This window comes from Diprion similis, chromosome 14, assembly GCF_021155765.1.
Source record: "Diprion similis isolate iyDipSimi1 chromosome 14, iyDipSimi1.1, whole genome shotgun sequence".
Classification (NCBI taxonomy): domain Eukaryota; kingdom Metazoa; phylum Arthropoda; class Insecta; order Hymenoptera; family Diprionidae; genus Diprion; species Diprion similis.
Window position 1 is genome coordinate 11,100,940 of NC_060118.1, and position 25,945 is coordinate 11,126,884.

Sequence of the window (25,945 nt, forward strand, 5' to 3'; positions counted from 1 at the left end):
AAAAAAATAGTCGATTCTTTTGCGCTACCCTAATATATAGGTATATATATACATATATGGTGTATGTATAATTGTGCGGATTCGTTATTATTAACCTAAACATTATTATATACACTGTAGTGATGCTTTTACTCCAAGACTTTGAACGAGAAAAAAAAATCTATCCGTTCAATTAGGTACGCCGATTCACGATTCGTTTTGCAGATTTTTTTTTTTTCTTTTACACGTAATTTCCTTGTTTCGTATTTTTTTTGTTTTCTTCGATTTTTGCTTATTGAACTATATCGAACACTCATATTATATATTAAGGAAGAATGTTTTTTAATCATTTAAGGCTTTTCAAAAAATCTACTATTTTCCAATTAAATCGTAACGATTCCTCTTTCTCTCCTTTTCTGAGATACGATTTTTTTTTCTTTTTTTTTTTTTTTTTTTGCAAATCTATAATCCCCGATAAATTTTAGTTTCGAAAAAACTGCGCTAACGTTGTAATTAATTTTCCCAAATTCGATGATGATGATAAACGAAGAGAGCGATGACGACGACGACGCTGACGATGATTATGATGATGATGATGATGAATATATATGAGAATAATCTTGAATCACCATTATCAATGATATCATCATTATTATTATTATTATTGTTATTGTTGTTATTGTTATTATTATCATTATTATTATTAATAATTAACAAACGAAACTTTACAGATTATACATATTATTGTTATCTCTCACTTTCTCACCACGTAATCCAAGGCTCTTATTTATACATATATATTTGTATCCTATTTTTACTCTCCTTTTCCGATTATTTTTCTCTTTTCTTTTTTTCTTGTCATTTATTTGTTTTTTCTCTTTCCTCTCGCCACCCCGATTCAGCGTCAACGCCACTGGAAATTAGTGGCAGACACGTGAACGAGTAGGGTCGCCGTCATGAGAACGTAGGTCTCGCGATTGACGGTCGACGAGGAGCCGACGATGAAGTTGGGCCGTTTTTTGGCGAGCTTGACGGTCGGCCCCGAGGTAGAAAAAACTGTGGGATGAGCCGCCTGGCCGTAAACCGTGTTGTCGATCGGCTGAAACTGCTTAGCGTCCGACTTTTCGAATTCGGCCGAACCGTAGGCGTCGACGCTCTCCTCGTCCTCGTCGATAAAACCGCTAGGCCAGGAAGCCGTTTGCGTTCTCGTAGGTCCCGGAATCTCTGCGAAAAATTGCCGATTTTCGGTTGTTTTTTTTTTTTTTACAATTTTTTTTTTTTTTCTTTTTTCGTTTTTCGTTTTTCGTTTTTTGTTTTTATCATCGCGCGTGCAATCGTAAAGTGGAATAATCACGCGGAATAGATTTGTCAAAATTATATAATACTGAATTTTCAAATACACGTCGATCCAAATTTAAACTAGAATTTTGAAAATATGGTAAAGCAAAGTAAGTGTAAAATTCAAAATTTAAAACAAGTTCTACGAAGCTTTGTATAGAGAAAAGAAGATTTTTTATTTTTTTTTTTTGTGTACTTTTGACTTTTTTATATCTCAAATTTGTAAATTTGACCAAAATTTTTTTTTTTTTTTTTTTTTTTTTTCTTCTTCATTTGTTTCGACTTGGACAAATTTTTTTTCGTCTTTGAAAATTGTGTATCTTGATGATTTCATCGGGTGGTTGTATTTTAATTTTTCATCTCATTCGGTTTTCTGGGTATTTGATTCCTTTGAATCGAATATTATGCGACCGGATATCGCCTGTCACTCACCGTACAACCGGATGCTGCTCTCTACTTCTCCCAACGAGTTTTTAGCCACGCATCTGTAGGATCCCACGTCTTGGTGGTGGAAACTCCGCACAGTCAGCGTCATCCGGATCTCGAATGCGGATTTTGCCACCGTCTGCACGTCGTGACGGTTGCTAGATATTATCATCGCCCCTGGACAATGGAAATCGGCGTTGAATAATTGGGCGGAAATTTTGTCAAAACAGAAAAAAACCAAAGGGGCTAAGAAAAGTTACGAAAAATTTCACCGAAGATGATATTCTCATACGATGTGAAGAGAAAAATTTTTCAATATATATAATTTCGAAACTTCGTTCTGTACAACAAAAATTTTAGTCATTTTATAAAATTTTTTTCACTCTCTTATTTCGATGATATGCTGATATTATTCGTTAATGAATTTTTCCAAAAAAGAATGAGAGAAAAAAAAAAACTGTAAAAGTTACATTTTTTATTGATGAACGATCGCTTGATCATTTACGGTTACAATTAAAACTGTACGTACCAATAAACGACGTCCTTCGAAGGATTCTATGACATGCCGATGAAAATCGAAAATTGAAAATCGAAGTACCGATTTTTCAAAAAATCTAATATAACTTGAGATCGCGTCAAAAAGACTGATTGAAAATCAAACAACTCGAGTCTTCGGATGATTCGAGATAATAATTCATTCCATCGTTTTAACTACCGATTTAAACCGCGATTAAAATCACTTTGAACCCGATTTTGAGTGATTTTGGTTGATTTTGAATAATGGATCGGAATATACTGCAGCTGTACCAGCGACTTCGTAAGTGCATAAACACTCTCTCGATATAAGCTGCCGCTAGTATCAACCGCAGCAAACTTCGACCGTGCCGATCTTTTAACGATAACAACTGTAACTTGTCCGCCAAGTTCCGAGCGAGGAGAGTCCGTATCTAATGGCTCTGCGAGAACTGCACCAGAGGCTGAGGCTGAACTAATACGAATTTAGATAATACGCTCCCCGACCCAGTTAACAACTGTATCGTACTTGGATTGAGGGTTCCTTGAGGTTTTGGAAAGGAAGGAAGGAAGGAAGGGAGGGAGGGAAGGGGAGGAAATCGTCAAACTGAATCCTTCCGATTTTGCAAATGGATAACGAAAATTTTATCTTTCGAATAAAAATAGTTTCGTGCAGTCTACTTAAGGCAACCGATTTTTTTCATTTAAGAAAAACCAAAGATTTTCAGCGACAGTAAGAAAAAAAGTTGTTTTTTTTTTTTCCTCCCTTTTTACCTTTTTTGTCCGTGCAAGATCCAGTTTCGATTTTCGTTTGCGAAAAATTTTGTCGGGTAAATACGGTGGACAGAATTAGCTGAACCATCATCTTACCGTTGTCCTTGATCCAGTAATTGATGGACTTGGGCGAGGCCTCGACGAAACACTCGAGTACAACGTCGGTTCCGAGCGGAGCACCAACCAGTTGATTCGGCACGTGTATCACGGGGGGAACTGATGAAAAAGTGAGGTCGAATACAGGAGTGAGTAAGCGATCTGATAGAATGAAGCTGCGAGTCGCTTGCAGGCGGGAAAACGTTTCAAAGAATTAGTTATTTCTGCGACGCGTTTGTTTTTACAAAATTTTTAACACATCCTCGCATTTCCGAAAAAGGTTTCGCTGCGACGTAATATTTCAGGGTAATAGGGAACAAATGAACGAAAAATAACTCGTAAGAAAAATAACATTCAAAAAAATAACCCGCGAAGAAAATTTTACGTTCGAAATCAAATTAAATTTCATCGACTTGTGTTTGGTTGTTGTTGTTTTTTTTTTTTTTTTTTTGTTTTTGTTATTTTTTTTCTTTTATCTTTGTCATGGGTTATTTTTGTCACAGGTTGTTTTTTTTTTTTTCACGAATCATTATTGTCTTTGGATATTTTTGTTTGTGTTATTTTTGTCATGAGTTATTTTCGTTTTGGGTTGTTGTTGGTCGTGTTATTTCAATCTTGTTATTTATTTCTTCGGTTATTTCTGTCGTGAGTTATTTTTGTCTTGGGTCTTGGTGGCTTAAAAAATTTTTTATTGATCTTAATCACTTTTTATACTCGAAATGGTAGTTGAAAATCATCGTGTTGATGATTTCTTAGATATGATTAACCTGAAACCAAAAAATTGATCGGTTTCAGATTCAGCATGTTAATGGCTTTTGAAATGAATCATACGATTCTTGATACTTGCAAAATAAACAAAATGCCGACTATTTTTCGAAAATATTGAAAAAGAGCGCTGTTTTGCAATTTCTTGCAAAGAAAATATAATTAAAATCAAAATTTCAAAAATCGTATGATTCATTCCAATACCATTAACATGCTGAATTTAAAAACGTTTGATTTTTTAATTTCAGGTTAACCATCACCGAGAAATCATCAACAACATGATTTTCAACTACCATTTTCGAGTATAAAAAGTGATGAAAATCAATAATAAAAAATTTCTTATGTAATTCGAAAGTGTCTTTATTAAGCCTAACAAAGTCTGTATGAACATTTACAGTTAAAACTGATTGAAAAAATTCTTGAAAAAACCCTTTTTCTTGCTCGTCAGTTGGAGGTAGACCCCTTAAACGAGTCTGCAACGTCTCGGCTGCACTGCAGGCACTTGCGGAACTTCATTGTATACATATATCTATTATACATAAGATCTTAACGAGCACCACCACCACCACCATCACGGCAAGTCTTGGAAATGAATAAAGCGAAGGAGATTGTACAACTAATTGTAAAAGTGAAATTTAATAATATTCAAAGCTAAATATACTTATGAAGGTACTCGGAGACACAGACGCGCTTGCGGCATTCCGAAAGAGATATAAAGAGAGAGAGAGAGAGAGAGAGAGAGAGAGAGAGAGAGAGGTAATTGGCACATTACGAGCTAAAGAGAACCGACCGACCGAGTTAACTTTAAATAACCGACGGGAAAAACCGAGGACAATTGTCACAGCAAAAAACGCTGCAAGCTTTCAGTCTGGCTAATTATCGTTTTACTTTAAAATTATAATTACCCTTTATAATATAAAGAAATACCAGGATTGTTAAATGTGAAAATCGATGAAATATTAGCAAACACTTTGCGGTTGAGGATATATGAATAGAATTATAAGAAGTTGGAAAAAAAAATGACGGAAAATAATTGTTTAAAAAATATCGAACGATGTTATTTTTCTCTCAGTTTGATAATTAACACTAATGAAACAATGTCCCTATTTAATACGAGTGATGGAAATAAATCTGAACAAATTTTTAATAACACAAACTAAAATACTAATCGACAATTTGAAAAAAGTTTATATCGTACAAGGGACGTTCAAAATCATTAAACTCTGATGTTTTTAATCGGACATCAATGTTTATGTCAATGTTAAAAAATATCTGTTATACGATACTGAAAAAAAATCCATTTTTTTACCCACTTTCGAGACAACCAATGAGAATAAAAACCAAAGAAAAAAAAAAACGATTTCACACGATTTATAAAAATTTTTACAGTGAAGAAAATTAGTTGAAAAATATTTGAATCGAACCAAAAACGCAGGGATTTAATAATTTTAAACGTTCCTGCCTCGATTGTTATTCGAATTAGTTCGGATTCGTTTCTATTACATATACGATACACGTATAAGTATGTAAGGATGTCGTTCGATTCAAGTTCACCGTCATCGATCCAAATATATGCATACAATATTTTTGAAGATTTTTCGAAAAAAAAAAAATTTTCTCTAGTATTATTTTTTTTTTTTTTTTGTTTTTTTTTTCGAATTTCGAATCGGACGACGAAACCTCACGGTGATCGGTTAAAAAAAAGAAAAACAATAATAATAATAATGAAAATAGAAATGAAATAAATTAAATAATATTAAATTAAATCGAAACGTACGAAATTGAGGATTAAATGTGTGATTTTATAAAATTCTATATGGGTGGGGGGGGGGGGGGGTTGAATTTTGTCAGGGGAGATTTAAAAAAAAAAAAAATATACATATATTGTGGCTGATAATCAAGCTCAGGTTCATTATTGATGAATTTACTCACAATGAACGTTTATGATGACCCTTTTGCTGACGGTTGGAGGAACGCCGTTGCTCGCGATGCAGAGATAGGCGCCCATCTCGGCCCTTGAAACCTTAGAAAGCTTCAGAATCTCACCCTCGTATTGACTCACTGGCATATCTGCAACGAATCGGGGGTAAGGATGAGGAGAACGAGGATGAGAAGGAGGAGGAGGAGGAGGAGGAGGAGGAGGAATACCTCCAACAGGTCTCAGGAGGATACGAAGGCGAGCGTGTGCGGTACAGCAGCGAAGTCAACCTTGCAAATTATCAATCATGAAAACTGAAACTGTTCAGCAACTGTTTAGCAACAGTTCTACCCCCCCTCCAAACCAAGTTCGAAACCAAATAACCGCCAAAGTTTACGCTATTATGATACGTAACTATGTCGGTGTATAATATGTTGTACCGAGTGTCCTGTTGTTTGTTTGTAAGATTTTGGCTTATTTTTTTGAAAATTGGTATAGATATGAATAATTTAATCGAGATTATAGATTTTGGAAGGGAAAGATTTTTTTAGTTTTTTTTTTTTTTTCTTCGACGTTTTTCTTCAGCCTGTGAAAAAAGACGCTCGAATTTCAGCAGCCGCGTGTTGCGAAAAATGGGGAATGTTGAAAGCGAATGGATTTTCATTTGTATTATAAATTACGAAATCATTAGAGCAGGGAGGGGCAAAACGGGGTACTTATTGAAATACCTACTTAATTTTCAAGGAGTCGAACACGCTGAAAAAAAAGATTTCGTTTTTAATTGTAAGCAAAGAAGATGAAAAAAAAAAAAAAAACAATTTGCGAAAATTTTCGAACACTCCAAACAATGCTCAGTAATTTTCAAAAAAATTCTTTTCCGACTATTTACAAAAAAAATTTTGAAAAATTTAATTCTTCCCAGACGGTCTGAAAATCGTTTTTATTTTCTTTGGTTAGAAGCAAAAAAAAAAAGAGTTTTCCGAAAACTTTTTTTTACGTTTTAATCAAAGGGGAATTTAATTTTCTGAAACTCTGGTGCAGTGCGTAAATCGGAACCACATCCCAGAACCGATATACCTATATTATATCTACTATACTCGCTTCTAAAATTTTATTTATCCTCCCGGATAAGTTTAAGATTTTTTTTTTTATCATTACTGCACCCACATACTTTCTTTGTATTTTTCCTTCTCCTTATCCTCCTCCTGGCTCCTGCGTTTTACACGTGATTTTGAATGCACGATCAAGGAAAGGGTGGTGTCATGTCGCAACCGTGCCGTTGCATTTACCGCTCTACGGTAGGTGTATTGCATGCGGCGCAACAAAGGGAGAAAGCGAGCTTATGCCCCCCCACCCCCACCCCCTCCACCCCACCCACCACCCCGTACACACACATATATATGTAAATACGACTAGTATCCGTATATCTAATACATACGCAAGTATTGCACTGTACAATGCGGCATGTATACATACATATATCTATATATGTATATATATATATATATATATATATATATCGGTGGTACTTACTGCGCGTCTTTTGAATCGGTATACCGCCAGGAGTGGGTTCCCGAAGGATTATATCCCGGCCATCCTCCCGGCGCCATATTACTCTTGGATTCGGTGTTCCTCGTGCTTTGCAAGTCAGCTTTACCTTCGATTCGAAACAAACATACACAGATACGTCAATCGAATCAGATCGATAGAACAATCGTTTCTGCGTTGCAGTTTCAATTTGCGAATAAGCAGGAAAACAAAACAAAAAAAAAAACAACACGCGTAATATGCTAGGAAAGAAAAAAAAAAAGAAAAGGAGCAAAGAGTTCCGTTCGAAAATCGCTCTTATTTCATCGTCGTTAAAAATATCTCCGATTTTTACCCTTTATAAACTGTATATGTATATATAAAACCTGTAGTTTCGTTTCTTTGCTCATTTTATTTTCCTCTCTCTCTCTCTCTCTATCTCTGTGTGTGTATCTGTCTTCCTCTTGTATAGCTCGGAAGATCAGAAGAATGTATAAAAATGAATCGAGGGGAAAAAAAAAAAAAAAAAAAAGAAAAAAGAAAAAGAAAGAGAGATATCGTATGAACTGTGAGAAAATTGAGGAAATTTAGAAGAAAACCGTGACGTTTCCGCGCGTTTGCGTTTCTCAAATATAAGGAAAAAATGGGGATGCGGAGGGTCCTCGAAGAGAGATCGGAAATGTGTGAAATTGTGTTCGATACCGGGTTTTAAACTCGTTTACAAAGAAGGCATGAACAGCGAGAGCAGCGACGTTTACGCAGGTACGAATTTACCACCTTCTTGATGCGCGAGTTTTCTTTTTGACCAGAAGCGGCTCCTTCTATTTTCCATCCCTTTTCACTTCCATGCGAGGCGTTCCTTCTTCTTCTTCTTCTTTTTCTTCTATTAGGTATACGTGTATGTACACCTCTCGCCACTCGATCCTCGCTTCCTCTAGACTTCTTTTTACATATAGATATATATATATATATGTGGTATTCCACGCCAATTGGATCAGTGTTGAAAGCCCCGACCATCTCAAAATCGTTTCATGTTTTTTTCTAACCTTCTATTCGGTAAAAAACGCGATTTGAATTTTTTTTTTTATTGAACCATTTATTTTTTTGTATAAATATTTCAAGTCGATTACGAATGGCCATTTTTTTTAATCTAAAAAAAGCCTCAAATATCCAGTGAATGACACAAAAAACCCCCCTGTCAAGGAAAACGTGGGCCAAATTTTTTTTCTTTTCGGTCTTTTGGGATCAGAAATTTCTAATTTCCGAGTTAGGTGATTAAAAAAAAAATAGAAAAAAAATTTTGACCCACGTTTTCCTTAACGGGGAGGGGGGGGGGGGGGGGTTGCGTCATTCGCTGGATTTTTGAAAAAATTTTCAGATTTAAAAAAATTGACATTCGCAATTCACTTCCAATGTTTATAAAAAATGAACGATTCAATGAAAAAATTTGAAAAAAATTCAGGTAGCATTTTTTGCCGAGTAGAATCTTAAAAAAAAACATGAAATAATTTTGAGATAGTCAGGATTTAATACTGGTCTAGTTGGCGTGGAATACCCCATATATATGTATTGTATATATATATCTAATATTCATATAGGTGTGTGTATTTCTGGTGTATTTCTGTCGCGGAAACCGCAGGACTTGAGGAGGTGTGCAAACGAGACGTCGTCGCGTTCTATATTGTTCTTTTTTTAAATTTACTTCCCTTTTTCATTTTCCTTCCCTTCTTCCTTCCTTGCTTCTTTTCTCCTTATTTTCTTCTGAATTCCTTCTGCCAATCGTCTCTCTGTCACTTTGTCCGTGTCCGTGTCTCTCTGTGTACGTATATGTGCATAAATCGTTTTCGCGGGTGTTTACTTCCGAGTTTGTCTACTTCGTGGCGCATGTGTGACAGCTGTTTTCTGCGCACAGAGTGTGTACGTGTGTAAGTATATGTATATGTGGGTTATACATGTATGCGAGTGGGGCGGGGCTGAAGTTCCGAATTTGAAAAGCTCTGGAAGCGCTTAATTCCGAATTATTTGGTCGCGAAACTTGAAGTAAAGAAATCAAACTTTTACGAATAAACAAAGTATCGGATCGTCGGAATATTTGCCCGGCGGCTGAAAGCTCCGGAATGCAAAATTTTGAAAGTTCAAGTTGAGATAGAGCAAAGTTTCGAAATATAAAGTTTTCGTCAAAGATTGATTGTTTCATTTCAAATTTCACCACCAAATTATTCGATATTCGGTGCTTTCGGATTTTTTATCAAATTTGGAACTTTAACTTCATATTACTGAATTCAGGGTTTGGACAGGGATTGAAAAACCGAAAATAACCTCCCTTGCAATCTTGTTAGAGAAATTAGGGGCCATTAATTAATTATGTGAGGTTGAATTTAGCCATTTTTAACCCCCCCCCCCCCCCCCCCCCCTTCCCCCTGTAATAACACATAAGATTTCTCGGACTCCCTCTCCCACTTCTTTTGTAAGATTTTACCCATAATTTTAATTTATAAGCTTCAAAGTGTGTGAAAATATGAAGAAATTAACGATTTTAAAAACTTATAATGAAATAAAAATTTTAAAATAACAATATATAATTGAAATTGTATATTAAAAATAAAAAACAGATCTCATCGTTTGTGGAACGTCTGAATAGAAATTTTTTCTAGTTTTTGAAACTGCCCTTTAATTTTCTCCGCGATTTTTTTTTTCCTGAGACATTGCTCTGTACGGACATTTTGTCTGAATAGAAAATGTCTATTATGCATATTCCGACTTGTAAAATATTACATAAGAATGACTTTTACCCACCCTTCCCATGAGATAAGGTCATGTATAGATTTTTTAAACCCCCTTACCGCCCTTGGGACCATTACGTAATTAACAAATAGCCCCTTATACAAACAAATTTGTAAAAGCTGAAAGTTGAGCAGGGAAATTTTGTACATAATTTAACTAAAAAACCATGAAACATTTCGAACAGTGTTATAGAATTGTGAATGAAATAGGAAAATCGAAGAAAACGCTAAACGTGAATCGTTGTGACGAATTTAATCGAATATTAGTGAAACAAAGTATTTCAATGATTATTGGGTCCGTTTTTTACAGAATGAAATTGAAATTTGGAGGAAGACGTGTTTCCTTACCTGTCCACCCTCTCGCACCATGACGTCACCCGAAGTCTCCTCCGAGACGAAATCCGGCGGAACAACAATGTTCAAAACACCTGTCTGAGAGAAACGGATATTATGGGTGAGTGAAAACCACGTTGGTAATATGTGTAAAATGGATAATCGAAATCGTGATTGAATGAAACGCATGTTTATGAGGTTAGTCAAGAATCGACGATATTTTTAAATTTCTAATTTTATTAAAAAATTAAAAAATTTTCCACCAAATCGTTATCATTTTGTGAAAAAAAATTTTCTACTCTTTCCGTGCTCCGGACTATTGAGACCTCTTTACTAATAAAGAATTTCTTTGATTTTTTTGTTCCGGATCACTACAAGAGTCAAAAACATGTCAGCCCTTTTTTTTCGGAGCCCTGACTTGTTGTATTTTCGATTTATTTATTTATTTATTTTTTTTTGTATTCTTGAAACATCAATAAAGGTCTGATAAAAAAAATGGATGGTAAAAATGTTTTTTTATTTCCATTTCATCTCGTTAAGAAATATGCCTAAAATTTAGGCCTCTAGATCAGAATAACCCCTTAAGAATAAAACGATTGAATAAACACCGCTCGACGTGCGATTATATCTGCATGATATTGATAAAAAGTGTCCATTCCGTGGTTAAGTGTGTATGCCCGAGTCGTTAAATAATTTTGTTGAAAAAAAAAAAAAAAAATTCTTCACCCCGTCGACGAATCTTCCGGGGAAGCGTCAAAGAGCGGGATTTATAAATCCCTCCTCTTTCTTTCTCATTCGAGAAAAGCGGGGAGGGTGAAAGAAACCCTCGAGATTTCTTAAAGGAAAAAGTCCCAACCCTCCCTCTGACAACCAAACTCTCGTAGCCTGTAGACACAAGTCGAGTCCTTGAAGTGCTCACTTCCTGTCGACGAACCACTAGAGCCGAGTGTGCTTCTCGAGTGGTGGGAAAAAAAGCTAAGTATTGCACTGCACACACGGGGTGGTGAAAATTGCACAGGAATTAAACCGTCACGTGATTCGTCTAATCGCACCACCCAACGTAGTTGTAGAATTTTTGTGTAGAATTTTCTAACGCGAAACTGAGAATCGAGGGGAGGTTTTTCGACTAGAGATTTCACCGGGGGTGAATCGTCGAGTAGCTTTCTCTCGCGGGGAAACCTGGAGATGTTCGCCGTGGTAAACGGTTCAGGGATGAAGGAGGGAAGGAGGGGAGGGACAAGGGGTGCGGAAAAACGCTCGTCGACAATCGGTAATCACGACGAGAGGGGCGAAAAACGAAGGTTGAAAAGCTCTGAAGGCTGAGCTTTAACTTATGTCTAACGGAGGGAAAATAAGAGACTGTTATGAGGGCGATTAAAGGCCGATTGAACGGAAGTTAGAGACTGACGCTACGCCTCTGCTGCTACGCCAGAGACGCGGAGATAATGAAAACAGGAAATAAACGCTACTCTGAAAGCGAAAGCATAAAATCAAATCTACACTCGGTTGTATAAATCGTTTACTATGTAACGAGAGAAAATTCTTCTTCGTTTTAACCGTTGCATGGCAGTCAGTTCTAATTGGAATTAATCTTTCATTCTCGGTGTGAGAATTTTTTAATTATCATTGCAGCGGATAGAGTTACATTTTTTTTTACAACAATAATATTTATGCAAATCGGACTAGAGTGAAAGAACTCTTTTTGCCGTTACAATGTTTTTTGATGCATCTGATGCGTTTTTTTTCTAATAGTCTGAAAATAACGAAATCCTTCTTCTGTTTTTCTAATTTTACTTCGTGTCAAGAAAATGTGAATTTAAAATTGGACAGCACAAGTTTTTAGTCAATCTCAGTCCTAATAACAAACGAATGTGAAATATTTCGGGCTTTTGGATTGCTCGCGAAGTTTAATTTGACCAAATTTGTTAGATTATTGGCATAAATGAAGAAAAACGAGTTATATATATACAACGTGTATTGGTTTTATTTATTTGATGAAATTATACAAAGTTAGAATAAAGGTACGCTCTCGGTGAGCCTCACGCTTCGACTGCGCGATATAAACAAAATAAGCGGGTGCTATACACAGAAAATTAGGCAACGCCCCAATCTTTTCTTGTCTCGCCCATACACACGCACACACATATACATCGTACGACGTATTCCTCAACACTCCCACTCGGCGTACAATGTACATATCGTCATACTTCCATAGCCCACTCTTCTCACGCTACCACATGCTACTCGTATATCTTCACAACATTCAAGCGTTCGATATTTTTCACGAATTTTTCGCGATGGAGAGCCTTCGTAAAAACATCGGCCAATTGATCATCACTGCACACATACTGCACTTGCACTATTTTCTCTTTATTTGCTTCTCTCACATAATGCAGATGCACATCGAAGTGCTTGGTCCTGGCGTGCACTTCCGGGTTCTTGATTAGTCGCAGCGTACTTTGGTTGTCGATGTTCAGCTCAATAGGATCTCTCAGCTCCTTCCCAACGTCCTTCAGGAGCTGCTTCAGCCAATACGCTTCACGCGCACCCTCACAGCTAGCGGCATATTCTGCTTCAGTAGTGGAAAGTGTCACCTTCTTTTGCCTTTGACTCTTCCAAGTCACAGCCCCACCTCCCATGGTGAAGACAAAGCCTGTCGTCGATTGTCGAGTCTCCATGCCAGCAAAGTCTGCGTCAGTATATCCCGCGATAGCTGCTACGGAATTATACGTGATGCCAAACTCTGAGGTCGATTTGAGGTATCTCAAGATTCTTTTTACTGCATTTATATGCTCCGTACTAGGATTTTCCAGGAATCTGCTGGCTACTCCCACGGCATATGCAATATCTGGCCTTGAAACCATCGCGGCATACAACAGCGACCCCACCACTTCGCGATAAGGAAAAACGCCGGCGCAAGTCTCCCTTGCGGCAGTTAGACGAATATTCGCATCGGACGGTGTACTCGACGGCACAGCATCTGTCATGTCGAATTTTGCGATGAGTTTTTCGATGTACGATTTTTGTCCAATACTGATTTTTTTGTTATTTCTGTCTCTCAGTATTTCAACTCCGACGTAATACCGGCACTTTCCGACGGTCATTTCAAAACAGCTTTGCATGTAATCAATCACGTCTTTCAAAACATCGCCATTTTTTGACAGAATAAGTCCATCGTCCACGTACAATAACAGAAACACGTCGTGTCCGTCGACTCTCCCACTGAACACGCATGGATCCGCCGCACTGGCCACGAAGTTGAATTTTCGCAAACACGAGATAAATTTCTGATTCCACATTCTCGAGGCCTGTTTCAATCCGTACAAGCTTTTCTTTAACTTGCACACCGAGTTCTTGTCAATTATATCGAGCCCTTGTGGCGGCTCCATAAAGATTTCTTCCTCCAATTCTCCGTTCAGGAAAGCGCACTTAACGTCGAACTGAACAATCTCTAGGTCATCTTGCGCGGCGATACACAACATAATTCTCACTGAGTCATATCTCACCACGGGGGAGAAAACATCCGTATAGTCAACTCCTTCCCGCTGTGAGAATCCTCTCGCCACGAGACGAGCTTTTGCTCTCACTTCCTCTGAATAACCGGGTGCGTTTTTCACTTTGAACACCCACTTGCACGTCACTATGTTCCTGTGTGGCGGTCTCGCAGTCAATTCCCATGTCTCGTTTTTTTTGAGAGCATCAAGCTCCTCACGCATGGCTTGTAGCCACTTGTCAGCATCTTTGGAAGCAATTGCCTCCTCGTACGTGCTGACTTCTTCAATGATTGCGCTGTGACCGTTTTCTTCATATCTGTCCGGCTCGTAAATGTATGGTCTCAAATTGTAACGTGGCTCTTCACCACTATTCTCAGCTGCGTCGACAAAAGCTTCAAGATTTTCATTATCGTCCACTCGCTCGTCTGCTGGTCTGAAGTTTTCTCCGTCTGTGGCATCCTCGTCAGCCAGGACAACGACAGGTAAGTCCTCTTCCTCGGACCTTTTTTTTTTTAATAGAGTCCTCGTTGATCACAGCGTCGCAGCTGACAATTATCTTCCTCTTGCTTGGGTCGTAGAGTCTGTAATTCTTCGCACTTGACTCGTATCCTACAAGATACATCTTTCTAGCCCTGGCATCCCACTTTTTTTGACCAGTCTCTTTCGGGACGTGTACGTAAGCCTCCGAACCAAAGATTCTCACGTGACCGAGGTCAGGCTTACTCTCAAACCAGAGCTCGAAAGGAGTTTTTATTGGATTTTTGGCATTCGGGGTTCTATTTAGAATATACACCGCTGTACGAACAGCCTCAGACCACAAACTCACGTGCAGACCACTGGCCAACAGCATCGTCCGAGCAGACTCTTGAATGGTCCTATTCTCACGTTCCACGCGGCCGTTTTGTTCAGGCGTGTAGGGCGACGTTCTTTCATGGATTATTCCTCTCTCTCGCAGTAGTTTCGACATGCCTTCGTTCACGAACTCTAAACCATTATCGGTCCTGATCGACTTTATCCGATTTCCAGTAATAGTTTCGACTGCACTGATTTGTTCTTTTATTTTGCTGACGACGTCAGACTTCTGTGCTAAGAAATGCACGTATCGAAAACTGGTGGCCTCGTCCTTTACCACCAGGATGTACCTGTAGCCTCCCACTGAAGTCACATGCATCGGACCACAAACGTCCGCATGGAGTCTTTCTCCGGGTTGGCACTGACGAATCTCACGAGATGGGTGGGAAATGCGATGCATCTTTCCCACAGCACAGTCTGCACAAAAGAATCTATTTTCCGCAGCGAATGATACACCATTTACGGTGTTTTTATTCACCATATTTTGCATCATCTTGAAACCCAAGTGTCCCAGTCTCTGGTGCCACCTATAGCACGATTCAGTGGTCGTGTTATATGCCTCACATGCTCGATTAACTCGCAGACCCAGGCGATATTGATTCATGGTGTCTTTTACACCAATGACCGCCACTTTTCCGTTCGCGAATCGCACTTCACACTCGCGTTCTTTCTCGATAATAACAAACCCGCGTGACGTTACTGTCCCCGTCGAGAAAAGGTTGGGTCCTAGACCGGGCACGTATTGCACCTTTTCCAACACACACGACTCCCACTGAGACCCGTTCCACATTGACGCGTGAATATTGCCTACACCATGTATCGGTAATTTTGCATTGCTTGCTACACGCACAAATCTCCCGGTCGGTGTCTCGTCGAGTTCACTGAACCAGTCTTTTCTACTCGTCATGTGCTGCGTCGCGCCCGAGTCAACAATCCACACATCTCTCAGCGCGCTACTTTTAATTTCATTTGGCAGTACTACGAATGCCGTGTCGTTCCTGGGAAAAGTACAAGCTCGAAAAACCGTGTAGCTCTTGGAATTCCTTCTGCCCTCGTTGTTTACATCTTCGTTCTCTGGACATTCGCGTTGCCAGTGTCCGGTCTGTCCACATTTATGACACTGTGATTCCCTTTTTTTTTGTGCGATCAATTTGTTGTCTCTCGGCTTCGACCATGGCTTTTGTTTTCCTCTCACTGCGAAGGCTCCGTCTTCAGTGGTCTTGGTCTTGTTTATTTGATCTTCTTCTTGCCGTAGGCGAGCTAACAGGCTATTAAGATCTCGGCCCTCTTTTATATTATACCAAACGGTCTTAAAATTTTGAAATTTTGGCGTGAGACTACTGATGATTCTCGACATTTTAATATTGTCGGATAGTTCCTCCCCTTGATCCTCAATTTCTGCCGCGATTTTCATCACTTTCGAGACGTATGTCGTCACAGATTCGTCCTCGGCCATTTGTAGGGCGAAGTATTCCTCGTACAGAGTCATCACGCTCACTTCGCTTCTCTTTTGATGAATAGCACTCAGTTTTTCATAGATCTCCTTTGCTGTGCTGCATGTCAGCACGTTCATTGCTTGATCGCTCTCTAATGACGCAATCAAAATCGCCATCGCCTTGCCATCTTTTTCGTTAAAGGCATCAACTTGTTCTGGAGTCGCCCCTGCTGCAATCACCTCACGTACATACTTATTCAGCCCTTTTCCACGCAATATAGCATCAACTTGAAATTTCCACAGTTTATAGTTGCTCTCGTTGAGCTTGTGAGCAATGGTGATCGATCCCGTGTCAGCCATTTTTCTCACGCGAATAATGTCACACCGACTTTGACGGGCACTGATTTTACTCACTTTGCGCGTTTCTCTTTATTTTATGCACTCCAGAGATACTCCGCGCTCTGGGCCCATAACCTGTTAGATTATTGGCATAAATGAAGAAAAACGAGTTATATATATACAACGTGTATTGGTTTTATTTATTTGATGAAATTATACAAAGTTAGAATAAAGGTACGCTCTCGGTGAGCCTCACGCTTCGACTGCGCGATATAAACAAAATAAGCGGGTGCTATACACAGAAAATTAGGCAACGCCCCAATCTTTTCTTGTCTCGCCCATACACACGCACACACATATACATCGTACGACGTATTCCTCAACAATTATTTTGAGTTCTGTGTATCAAGCTTCTAGATCAATCGAAATTTCACGTATCTGTACATTTGCGATAGAAAAACTAGGGTTAAAAATTTTTTTGAATCCCACTTTGAATTCTGAAAAAAAAATTCGTTCCAAAAGACAAGGATCTTTAAAAAGGATGCGAAGTGGATGCGGAATTTGGATCGAAAAATCTAACACACGTCAGGTTTTCGTTAAAATATACTTCATTCAATGCAGAATGAACCCAAAAACATAAAAAATTAAAAATCCAAAACTGACAGGACTTGTCAGGACAGCTAAAAAAAAGTTTTTAATTAAAAATTAGAAGAAAATTTGCTAAATTCACAATTAAAAAATTACAGTCAAAAATAAAAAAATCTTGACTCGTCCTTTTCTCCTGCTCCTTCGGTCTCTCCGTGAACGAGCCTAGGATTCGGGAAGGGTGGGTGGACTGCATAAGTTCGACTTCGTGACACAGCCGATAAACAACAAGGCTCGATGGAGTTTACGCGTTGCCCTAGACATTACGCGGCTAGGCGAGTGTAACCTACGAGCAGGGGTGGTTGTCTGGCTATATCGAAGGGGGTGATTCATTCGTTACCACCCCGCTAGCTAAATTTCCGATATCGCTGGGCTGGTCGCTGCTGCTGCTGGTGCTGCTGATGGTAGTGCTGTTGGTGCAGAGAAAGACATGGTCTTGGCCCGAGGCAACGAGCACCGTGAAACCGAGGTTTAGACGCCCTCGATGGTTGATAGATTGCAACGAAACCGCGGACGCGCAAACCGTTAAATAACTAATCGCCGACCTTCTTATTATTTTCCTTTTCATTTTCTCATTATTATTAGTATCTAGGGTGGCGAGAGACCGGAAAACCCGGAAAAACCGGGAATTTCGATCGTCACGAAGTCAGGAAATTAACCCTCCGAAGCATATATTTTTTCTTGCAATCAAATTCTTTGAAACTGGGTATATATTATTGCAAAAGGGTTCTCGAGGTCGCTGATCTCAGAAATAAGGTCAGATCAGAGAAATTTTCTAAATTCAAAACGGTGGATCGAATATGAGCGAAAGAATCAATTTTTATATTTTCAGTCTGCTATATTGGATCCACCATCTTGAATTTTGAAATTCTGACGCCAGATTCGTTTTCAGCAACCCCGAAAACCCCCGAGTAAAAAATTTCAAGTGAATCGGATCAATTTTTATGTATTTAGTCCGCCATTTTGAATTTTTGGATATTAAGCTCGAATTTGCAATGAGCGATCCAAAAAACATCTCTGAATTCATTTTTTGTTTATTTTTTATTATCTAAAAAAGGTGTTTTTTTATACTGTAGTTATTATTAACATCCACTAAGTGAAACATAAATCCTTCATAGTCATATTGTAGTAACAATTGATCTCCTAACAATTTTTAATTATTCACCGTGTGAAACGAAGCAATGTTGTACATTTTTTAGATCCAAATTTATATATTCAAGGTGCACGACTGCTGGAGGTTTTGCTCGTAAAAACTGCCTGAAAACATGATCTAACTAAGTTTCGAGGGAAAAAGTAAGAGAATTCTGAAATTTTTTTACGGGAAAACTCGAGGAAGAGGAAGTGAATTTTATTTGAGGAAAATTGTTGCCACCCTGTTATCAACATTATTATTATTATTATTGTTATTACTCTTCCATAAATTTTATTAACGTCGTATTACTTACAACTCATTTTTACGATCCTACGATTTTTATCACTTTGGTTAAGAAAAACGTTTGAAATAAGAAATCAAAAAAAAAAATCAACAACAAACAAAGTTAGCCAAACGTTACCAGTTTCTTGATACCGTCTGTGAATTGATAGCTTTTCGTACTTTGACATGCTGGTGAATTCATTTAAATTGAACATCAGAATCGCGTTGCTAATTATTTAGTTTCGTTATTCTTCAAAATTTTATTCAGCAATGATCTCGCATCGATTATTTTACAGCACACCAGGTAGTAAAATTATAAAATAAAAATATTTTTCTTCTTCGCTTTAAAAACGAAAATACAACAGTGCCAAAAACCGTTTAAATAATTAACGTAGTTTTGTCGAAATGGAAAAAAAAAAAAATTTAGATCTACTTTCCACTGAACTAAATAATTAAATTTAACTCAGTTAATCAAACCGATACTTATTAAACTTGATAGAATGTTTTAAGCCTTAGAGATTGACTCGAATTCCGAACTAATATTCCTTAAAAAAAAATTCCCTTCGAACCGTTTAAATAAATCACTTGATCGAGTCAAATATCGTTGAGTGGTAGAATCAATTGAATGTGATTACTTATTCGTATGTGATTTTATTCGTTGTTTACGGTGTAACAGAGCTTTGAATTGCTGCGATGTATAACGATTTGGGTTTTCTGAATTATTCAAGAGACAAGGAAATAAGAAATCGTGCAACAAAAAAAAAACAAAAAAAAAAATCGAATTCTCCTCACCCTTGTACAGGGATAAATGACGCTACGTACGTAAGCCGGGAATGTATAAAATATCTGGACAATCTGGGTTTTCGAAACGTCGAAAAAGAAGAGGAGAAAAAAAAAAGAAAAAAAAAACGCTCCGATAAAGAGGGATGAAAATCAGCGGCAACGAGTCGGAGGAAAAAAACACAGTAACAAAAAAGGCGACGTAAAGAGAGAGAGAAAGAGAGAGAAAAAAGTGTGAAAAAAAATTTATATGGGGAATTCCATTTGCATATTTTTCAAAATAAATGTTTTTATCTTGGAAACTGAAAAAAATAAAAAAAAAAGCGAGAAAAAAAACGAGAATCTGTGGAAAAGATTGCAGATTTTTGAAAATCGTGTTTTTTTTTCTTATCCCTTTTTTACACAAAAACGATCGTCGCGCCACCTGAAGTAGTGGCGAGAAAATTCTTAAAAAAAAAAAATTGGCTTCTTTTTAAATGGAATCAATACGAAAAAAAAAATTATACAAGGATCTGATGACATGAGGCTAATGACTCCTCGATTTCACTTGGAATGCTCCATGTCGAAAACATTATACAGAGGGTATAGGATACAGGGTCGTGGACAAAGGGAAGATTAGCTGCGCTCCACGTTATTAGAAAAATACACAAACCACGAGGCGAACGATCAAAACGCGGCGGCGCGGCCTTGTTAAACGGCGTTAAAGCGTCGTTAAGCGTCGTTAGGCGTCGTTAAACCTTATTAAGCGTTATTGAATGATATTACATGTGCCGGCCGAGTTAAGGGACGAGGAAAGGGACGGGATTCACGGTTTACCTGGCTTTTCATCGGGTCCGTATTGACTTGACACATGTAGAGACCCGCGTCCTCCGTTTGTACACCCTTTATATGCAAGCTCCATGTTGAATGATCGCCGTGCGACACGGATATGCGTGGATTATGCGTTATCACGTGGTCGTGAATGGCCTGAATCGCTTTCGTGTCCGCCTTTACCCAGCCCACCTGCAACACACACGAGACTTTATCAATGAGCTTCGGTTTTACCCAGCGAAACACGGAGAAAAAATATCTATCCTAATTCTTTCCTTATTATTATTATTATTATTATTATTATTATTATTATTATTATCGTTATTACTCTCTATACACAGCGTAAAGAAATTTGTCAAGAGTTTCAAAAGGGGTTTTCACTCCGCTTCATTCAAATACTCTGGATAATTATTCTTCGTTTGTTGATCAACGGTGTCGTATTAGGTGAATAGAAAACGATGTCGAATGCTTGACTTTTTTTTTCTCTTTTTTTCCTTGACACGATCATTTGTTAACGGTTTTTTACTTTATTTTTCTGGCGTTTTTTTTTTTTTTTACTAGTTTGAAAATTGTTATGGTTTCTTTTTTTTTTTTGCGAATTTTTGCTTCTACTTGTTAGTTCGTTTGATAACTCAAAGGGCTGAAACATCGAGTATTTGAAAGCATTTTTTCACCTAGAACCTACGTATATCTGAATTTAATAAAGTTGACGGAATCCATTTATTTTTAATTACTTTCTAAAGATTTTATTTTCATTGTTTTACCAATTTTTTTTTCACAGACATTAATATACTGGATGTTTCCAAGTAAACACCGTGGTGTGTTCGGTTGCCTACCACTAAAGGGAACAATTATCGATAAAACAGACCTACAGAGTGATATTATCACTTTCAAGTCAACTCTAGTAAAGTCATAATTATATCTAATCACTTTAACGTGACTATCCGGAACGCGATCACTGAAGTTGTCAGCTTAGGTTACAAGCAACGAAACAATCGTTTGGCCAAAGCCACGCAACTTGGAAACACGGACAGTTTCAGTCTACTTGCGAGAAGTTTCAGCGCGCTACTTTACCGACGACAACTCGTACCGATATTTCTTTCCCCGTTGCGATAGGCAATCCAACATACTAATTGACGTTTCTTTGAAAACACTCTTATATACTCCTTTTTCTTTTTATATCACGCTACACAAATTCTTTGGAAAAACTTTGAACCTAAACTTATATTTTCGTGAAATATTTGACGATCCGAGAGTTAAATTAATTGAAAAGTTCTATAAGACGATGTTTACTTGTTGTTGGTGAAAATCGTGAAAATGAAAAATATTTAATGGAGAACAACAAGCATTTTGATCCTTGAAAATTTATTTGTCATTTCAGTACGCCGTAATTGAACCGCTTAATTATGTTTACAGAATCAAGTGAATCAGGAAAAATTAAAAAAAAAAAAATTCACTAAAAAAAAAAGTCGAGAGTGTTGATGGAAATTATTTTTTAATTTTTGCAATGAGAAATATATTCTAAACGTTGTATGCGAATCGCGCTGCAATGGCGCAGGGAATTTCCGGCCGATAGCTGCAGTATTCTCCTTACTCTGCACCCCGATCCCGATTCCACCCCAACGCCCAACACCGGAAGAACGTGCCGAGCGAGAGAGAGAGAGAGAGAGAGAGAAAGCGAGAGAGGGGGAGAGAGAGGGAGAGGCTCAATCCCACTAGCGAGATAGGCGCCACCGCGGAGCGAGCATTGTCAATTGTTTTCCACTTCCTGTCACCACGATGTCCGTTTTAACCGACAATATTCGATGATAACTTTGTTCAGCATGACTACTCAACCGTGGCTGTCGATGCAAAGCGAATGCGTTCTATCTGATATCATTTCTTTAACGAGAGACTCAAATTTACCCAGATTTTTTTTGTTTTGTTTTGTTGTTGTTTGTTTGTAACGAATCACAGTGATCGTACATTTTTGAAGATCAGTTGATCATGCGAAAAGCAAAGAAGTCAAAACACGTTAATTTTTGAATGATAAAAAAAAATAGATATCTTTAATTTAATTTGTTGTATGTATGTGTAGGATGTTTTCATAGAGTTTTGTAAAGAAATTTTTGGGACTTTTTATGTTGGTGAAGCTTTTGTTCTACGGGTCCACATATTTTGAAGTCCTAATTTGAAAAAATGTCATCGTTCTTAATTCTAGGACGTAGAAAATCTAGGAATAAGTAAAAAAGTGAAAAATTCATAACTGTGTTTGTTAAACAAGACACGAATACTCTGTGAAAAGAAAAACGATTGAATAATTAATTTTGCTAATGATTATCGATTGATGATGATAATTTTTTTATCTAATCATTCGATAACGAGCTTTCAGTCAAATTATATTCGGCGTATCAAATTTGAGTGAGTGATTGAAAAAATCGAACATCAAAATAAATCCGTAAAAAATGCAGATTCTAGTCAAAACTATACGGAATTAAAATGCGTTAAAAAAAGAAGTAAACGCCACTTCAAAACGATCGTTTCAATCGACGAACCGATTTTCTCCAATTACAAAATCACATAAAGCTCGTTTCAAACCCCATAAAAAATGTAGATTCTAGCAAAAATTGGACGAAGTTCAAACGCGTTAAAGATTAACTAAATCCGATTTCAAAACGATTATTCCAATCGACCAACCGATTTTCTCCAATTACAAAATCACATAAAGCTCGTTTCAAACCCCATAAAAAATGTAGATTCTAGCAAAAACTGGACGAAGTTCAAACGCGTTAAAGATTAACTAAATCCGATTTCAAAACGATTATTCCAATCGACCAACCGATTTTCTCCAATTACAAAATCACATAAAGCTCGTTTCAAACCCCATAAAAAATGTAGATTCTAGCAAAAACTGGACGAAGTTCAAACGCGTTAAAGATTAACTAAATCCGATTTCAAAACGATTATTCCAATCGACCAACCGATTTTCTCCAATTACAAAATCACATAAAGTGCGTTTCAAATCCCGTAAAAATGTAGATTCTAGTAAAAACTGGACGAAGATAGAATGCGTTAAGAAAAGAAGTAAACGTCGCTTCAAAACGATCGTTCCAATCGACGAACCGATTTTCTCCAATTATAAAACCACGTAAAGCGTGTCTCAACCCCCATGAAAAAGGGGGAAAAAATGTAAACCCTAGTGAAAAATCTATCGACTCACCCTATATCCACCCAAGTAACCGACGTGACATGTGAAGGTGGCATCCCTGCCGATCGGAACGGTGACATTGGTAATCGGCTTCAAGAATTCGGGTTGAAATGCGCCTCCTGTGGGTAAAAACGAGAAATAAGATTTCGAACTCCAACCTTTTCCCCCGTCAAGTATAAATCGTCGCTGCGATTTCTCGCTTTTCTTATCTTTCAGTCGCAGTTATTCCGAGACTATGGAGGATAGATGTAAGCCAAAGTATCTCGTATGGGGTTTCGACTGATAAAGTGTCCGTCAAAAATCAGGAAGTGATGATCCAACAAGTCAGCAGAATGACACTCATGAGCAGATAGTAAGATAACAATCTGATTGGCGTTTTGCGGAACTTTTGCTGCAGCAACGCGCCATCTTTATTTCCATTTACTTTACGGACACTTTTTTTATTTGGAGATATTAGTCCTCCTCGTGAAGAAGGATTCTTGGTGTCATAAGTAGATTGTGTAAAAAAAAAAAAGTCGAGACTAGATCTGACGTTTCAGCGCTGAAGGGACCCTCCTTAGAAAAAAATTAAATTACTTAAACCTCATCTGTGGAAGTGAAACTTTCAATATGAAAGGGCAAGGGAACAACGATCATAATAAGGGTTTTTTTCTTTCCATGAACTCAAATATTTTACAATTATATACTCAATTTTGTCCAACAATTAGGTACAAACACGTCGTGGAGTGGAAAATTTTTAAGAAAATTAACCGGACGTTTATCCAAGAATGGCGACTTTAAAAATCGTTCATGTTTACGGCACTTTATGGCTGCTTACATTTCTGTCTAATAATTTATGTATAAATGAACAATTCTTTACACTAAGCGTGTAAATATTTATAAAGTATCCGTAACGATATTATAAAAACAAGGGATCATCGAATGATTAAGAAAATAATATTTATAAAACTTGGAAAAATGTGACAAGTAGAAGAATTTTCCTGACAGTATTTATTTATTTTTTTTCTTTGGGTCTTATGTTTGGCAAAACGATTCACGAGAAATTTTAGACTCTAGTTTATCGTTAGTTGTAATAATTAATTATAAATAATTTCTATAAAAAATCTAGTCTACTTTAAAAATAATTGATAAGAGATACCTTACTTGTGACTAGAATAATAATTAAACGACAATTCTTAAAAATTTTCGCGTGATAATCGTTTGTTAGTATATACAATATAACGTTAACTTGTTAAAAGGTTAAGCGTGTAATTGGCTGATCCGGCAATTGAATAGAGATTACGAAGGGAAATAGATGGTTAGACGAGCAAGAACTCGGGTCTCCTGGGGCAAAAATTGATCCGGCTTAAAGGACGAAATTCGCGATATCTTGAGCTTGCGAGGAACTTTACACGGCAGGCTGTAAGACATGCGTGAAATAAGCCGGGCACGATATTGTTTGCGGATTAGCCGCTGCTGGGAACGGGAGGAAAAAGAAGAAGAAAGTAAAAAAGGAAAAGGAAAGAAAAAAAGATAACTATAGAGAGATGTTTCAATTCGGCGAAGCGTTTCAAGCGGGACGCTCGACTAGGAGAAAAGCTACGTTCAGACTTCAGACAGTCTCACAGAAAACACGCTTAAGCGATAATCACCGTGGGACTGGAAGCAAACCAGCCGAGAATTCAGAAATGTCCGACGGAAGCCGAAAGCTCGAGAGATCGATTTGTTTGTTTGTTTGTTTGTGTTGTTTTTTTTTTTTTTTTTTTTTTTTATTTCTTGACTCAAAAATTAAACGATTTTTTCAAGCAACAAGCAAAAATCTAATCACTCGATCTTACGGTTACATATTGAATTTTGTTTCGAAACTTATTTGTTTTTGTTGAAAATTATATGAACCAGTTATTGTGTACATTTTAGTGTTTTTGAAAACAAACATTTTTTTTTTTTTTCGATAAGTAAATTTAACAAGTTTGAATGAATATTGAATTTCAAAAAGCTTGTTCAAAGGCTGTAGAAGTATTTTTTAATATCATCGAAAAAAGGTTGGAAAAAAACTTCGCTACTTATATCCAGTAAAATTTATTCTCAAATTTTTGTCCGCTTCAATTAATTCAACCTAATGTTTGATACAAATTTTCATTCAAAATGTGAATTTAAAATCTGAATCTTAAATTTTTCTTTTATGAAAAATGAGAAAAAAAAAACTGTACTAATCGTCAAAAATTCGTCAATTTTCAAACTTCGGAGTCTCGAAGGAGGCGGCGGGGCGGGGGGGGGGGGGGGGGGAGGGTGGTTCTAATTTTTCGTTCAAACCGCGAAGCTGCGCGCGGCACATCGCCTCGGTTAAATCCCGCGTGAAAGTGGAATCTCCGACAATGATAATATCACAAGGCGAGTGACCCGTTATTCGGGGAAAGAAATTCATCCCCCGTTGAATGGGGATGTAAGTTGAAACGTCCGTTTATATATAAACGCGATGAAAAAATCAGGCGAAGGGCTACGGCTCACCCCGCCCCGTTTTTTTTTTTTTTTTTTCTATTCTCTTCTTTTTTCATCTT

At 37.5% G+C, this 25,945-nt stretch overlaps 2 protein-coding genes across 2 annotated transcripts in view; one reads left to right on the forward strand and one right to left on the reverse strand.

Annotated features, from left to right (window-relative positions):
- LOC124414756 (lachesin-like) overlaps positions 1 to 25,945 on the reverse strand; it is a 44,626-nt gene that overhangs the window by 10,767 nt on the left and 7,914 nt on the right. The window contains exons 3-10 of the mRNA XM_046895816.1: positions 23,421 to 23,527; positions 20,228 to 20,413; positions 10,468 to 10,551; positions 7,343 to 7,466; positions 5,824 to 5,961; positions 3,127 to 3,246; positions 1,750 to 1,920; positions 872 to 1,203 (exon numbers count right to left, since the gene is read on the reverse strand). Of these exons, the coding sequence (XP_046751772.1) occupies positions 884 to 1,203; positions 1,750 to 1,920; positions 3,127 to 3,246; positions 5,824 to 5,961; positions 7,343 to 7,466; positions 10,468 to 10,551; positions 20,228 to 20,413; positions 23,421 to 23,527 (1,250 nt within the window). The 3' untranslated portion in view covers positions 872 to 883. The remainder of the gene's footprint in view (positions 1 to 871; positions 1,204 to 1,749; positions 1,921 to 3,126; positions 3,247 to 5,823; positions 5,962 to 7,342; positions 7,467 to 10,467; positions 10,552 to 20,227; positions 20,414 to 23,420; positions 23,528 to 25,945) is intronic.
- Positions 10,448 to 25,945, forward strand: part of LOC124414746 (RNA-binding protein 25) — a 65,853-nt gene continuing 50,355 nt past the window's right edge. Inside the window, exon 1 of the mRNA XM_046895796.1 lies at positions 10,448 to 10,573. Coding sequence (XP_046751752.1) covers positions 10,570 to 10,573 — 4 coding nt within the window. The 5' untranslated portion in view covers positions 10,448 to 10,569. The remainder of the gene's footprint in view (positions 10,574 to 25,945) is intronic.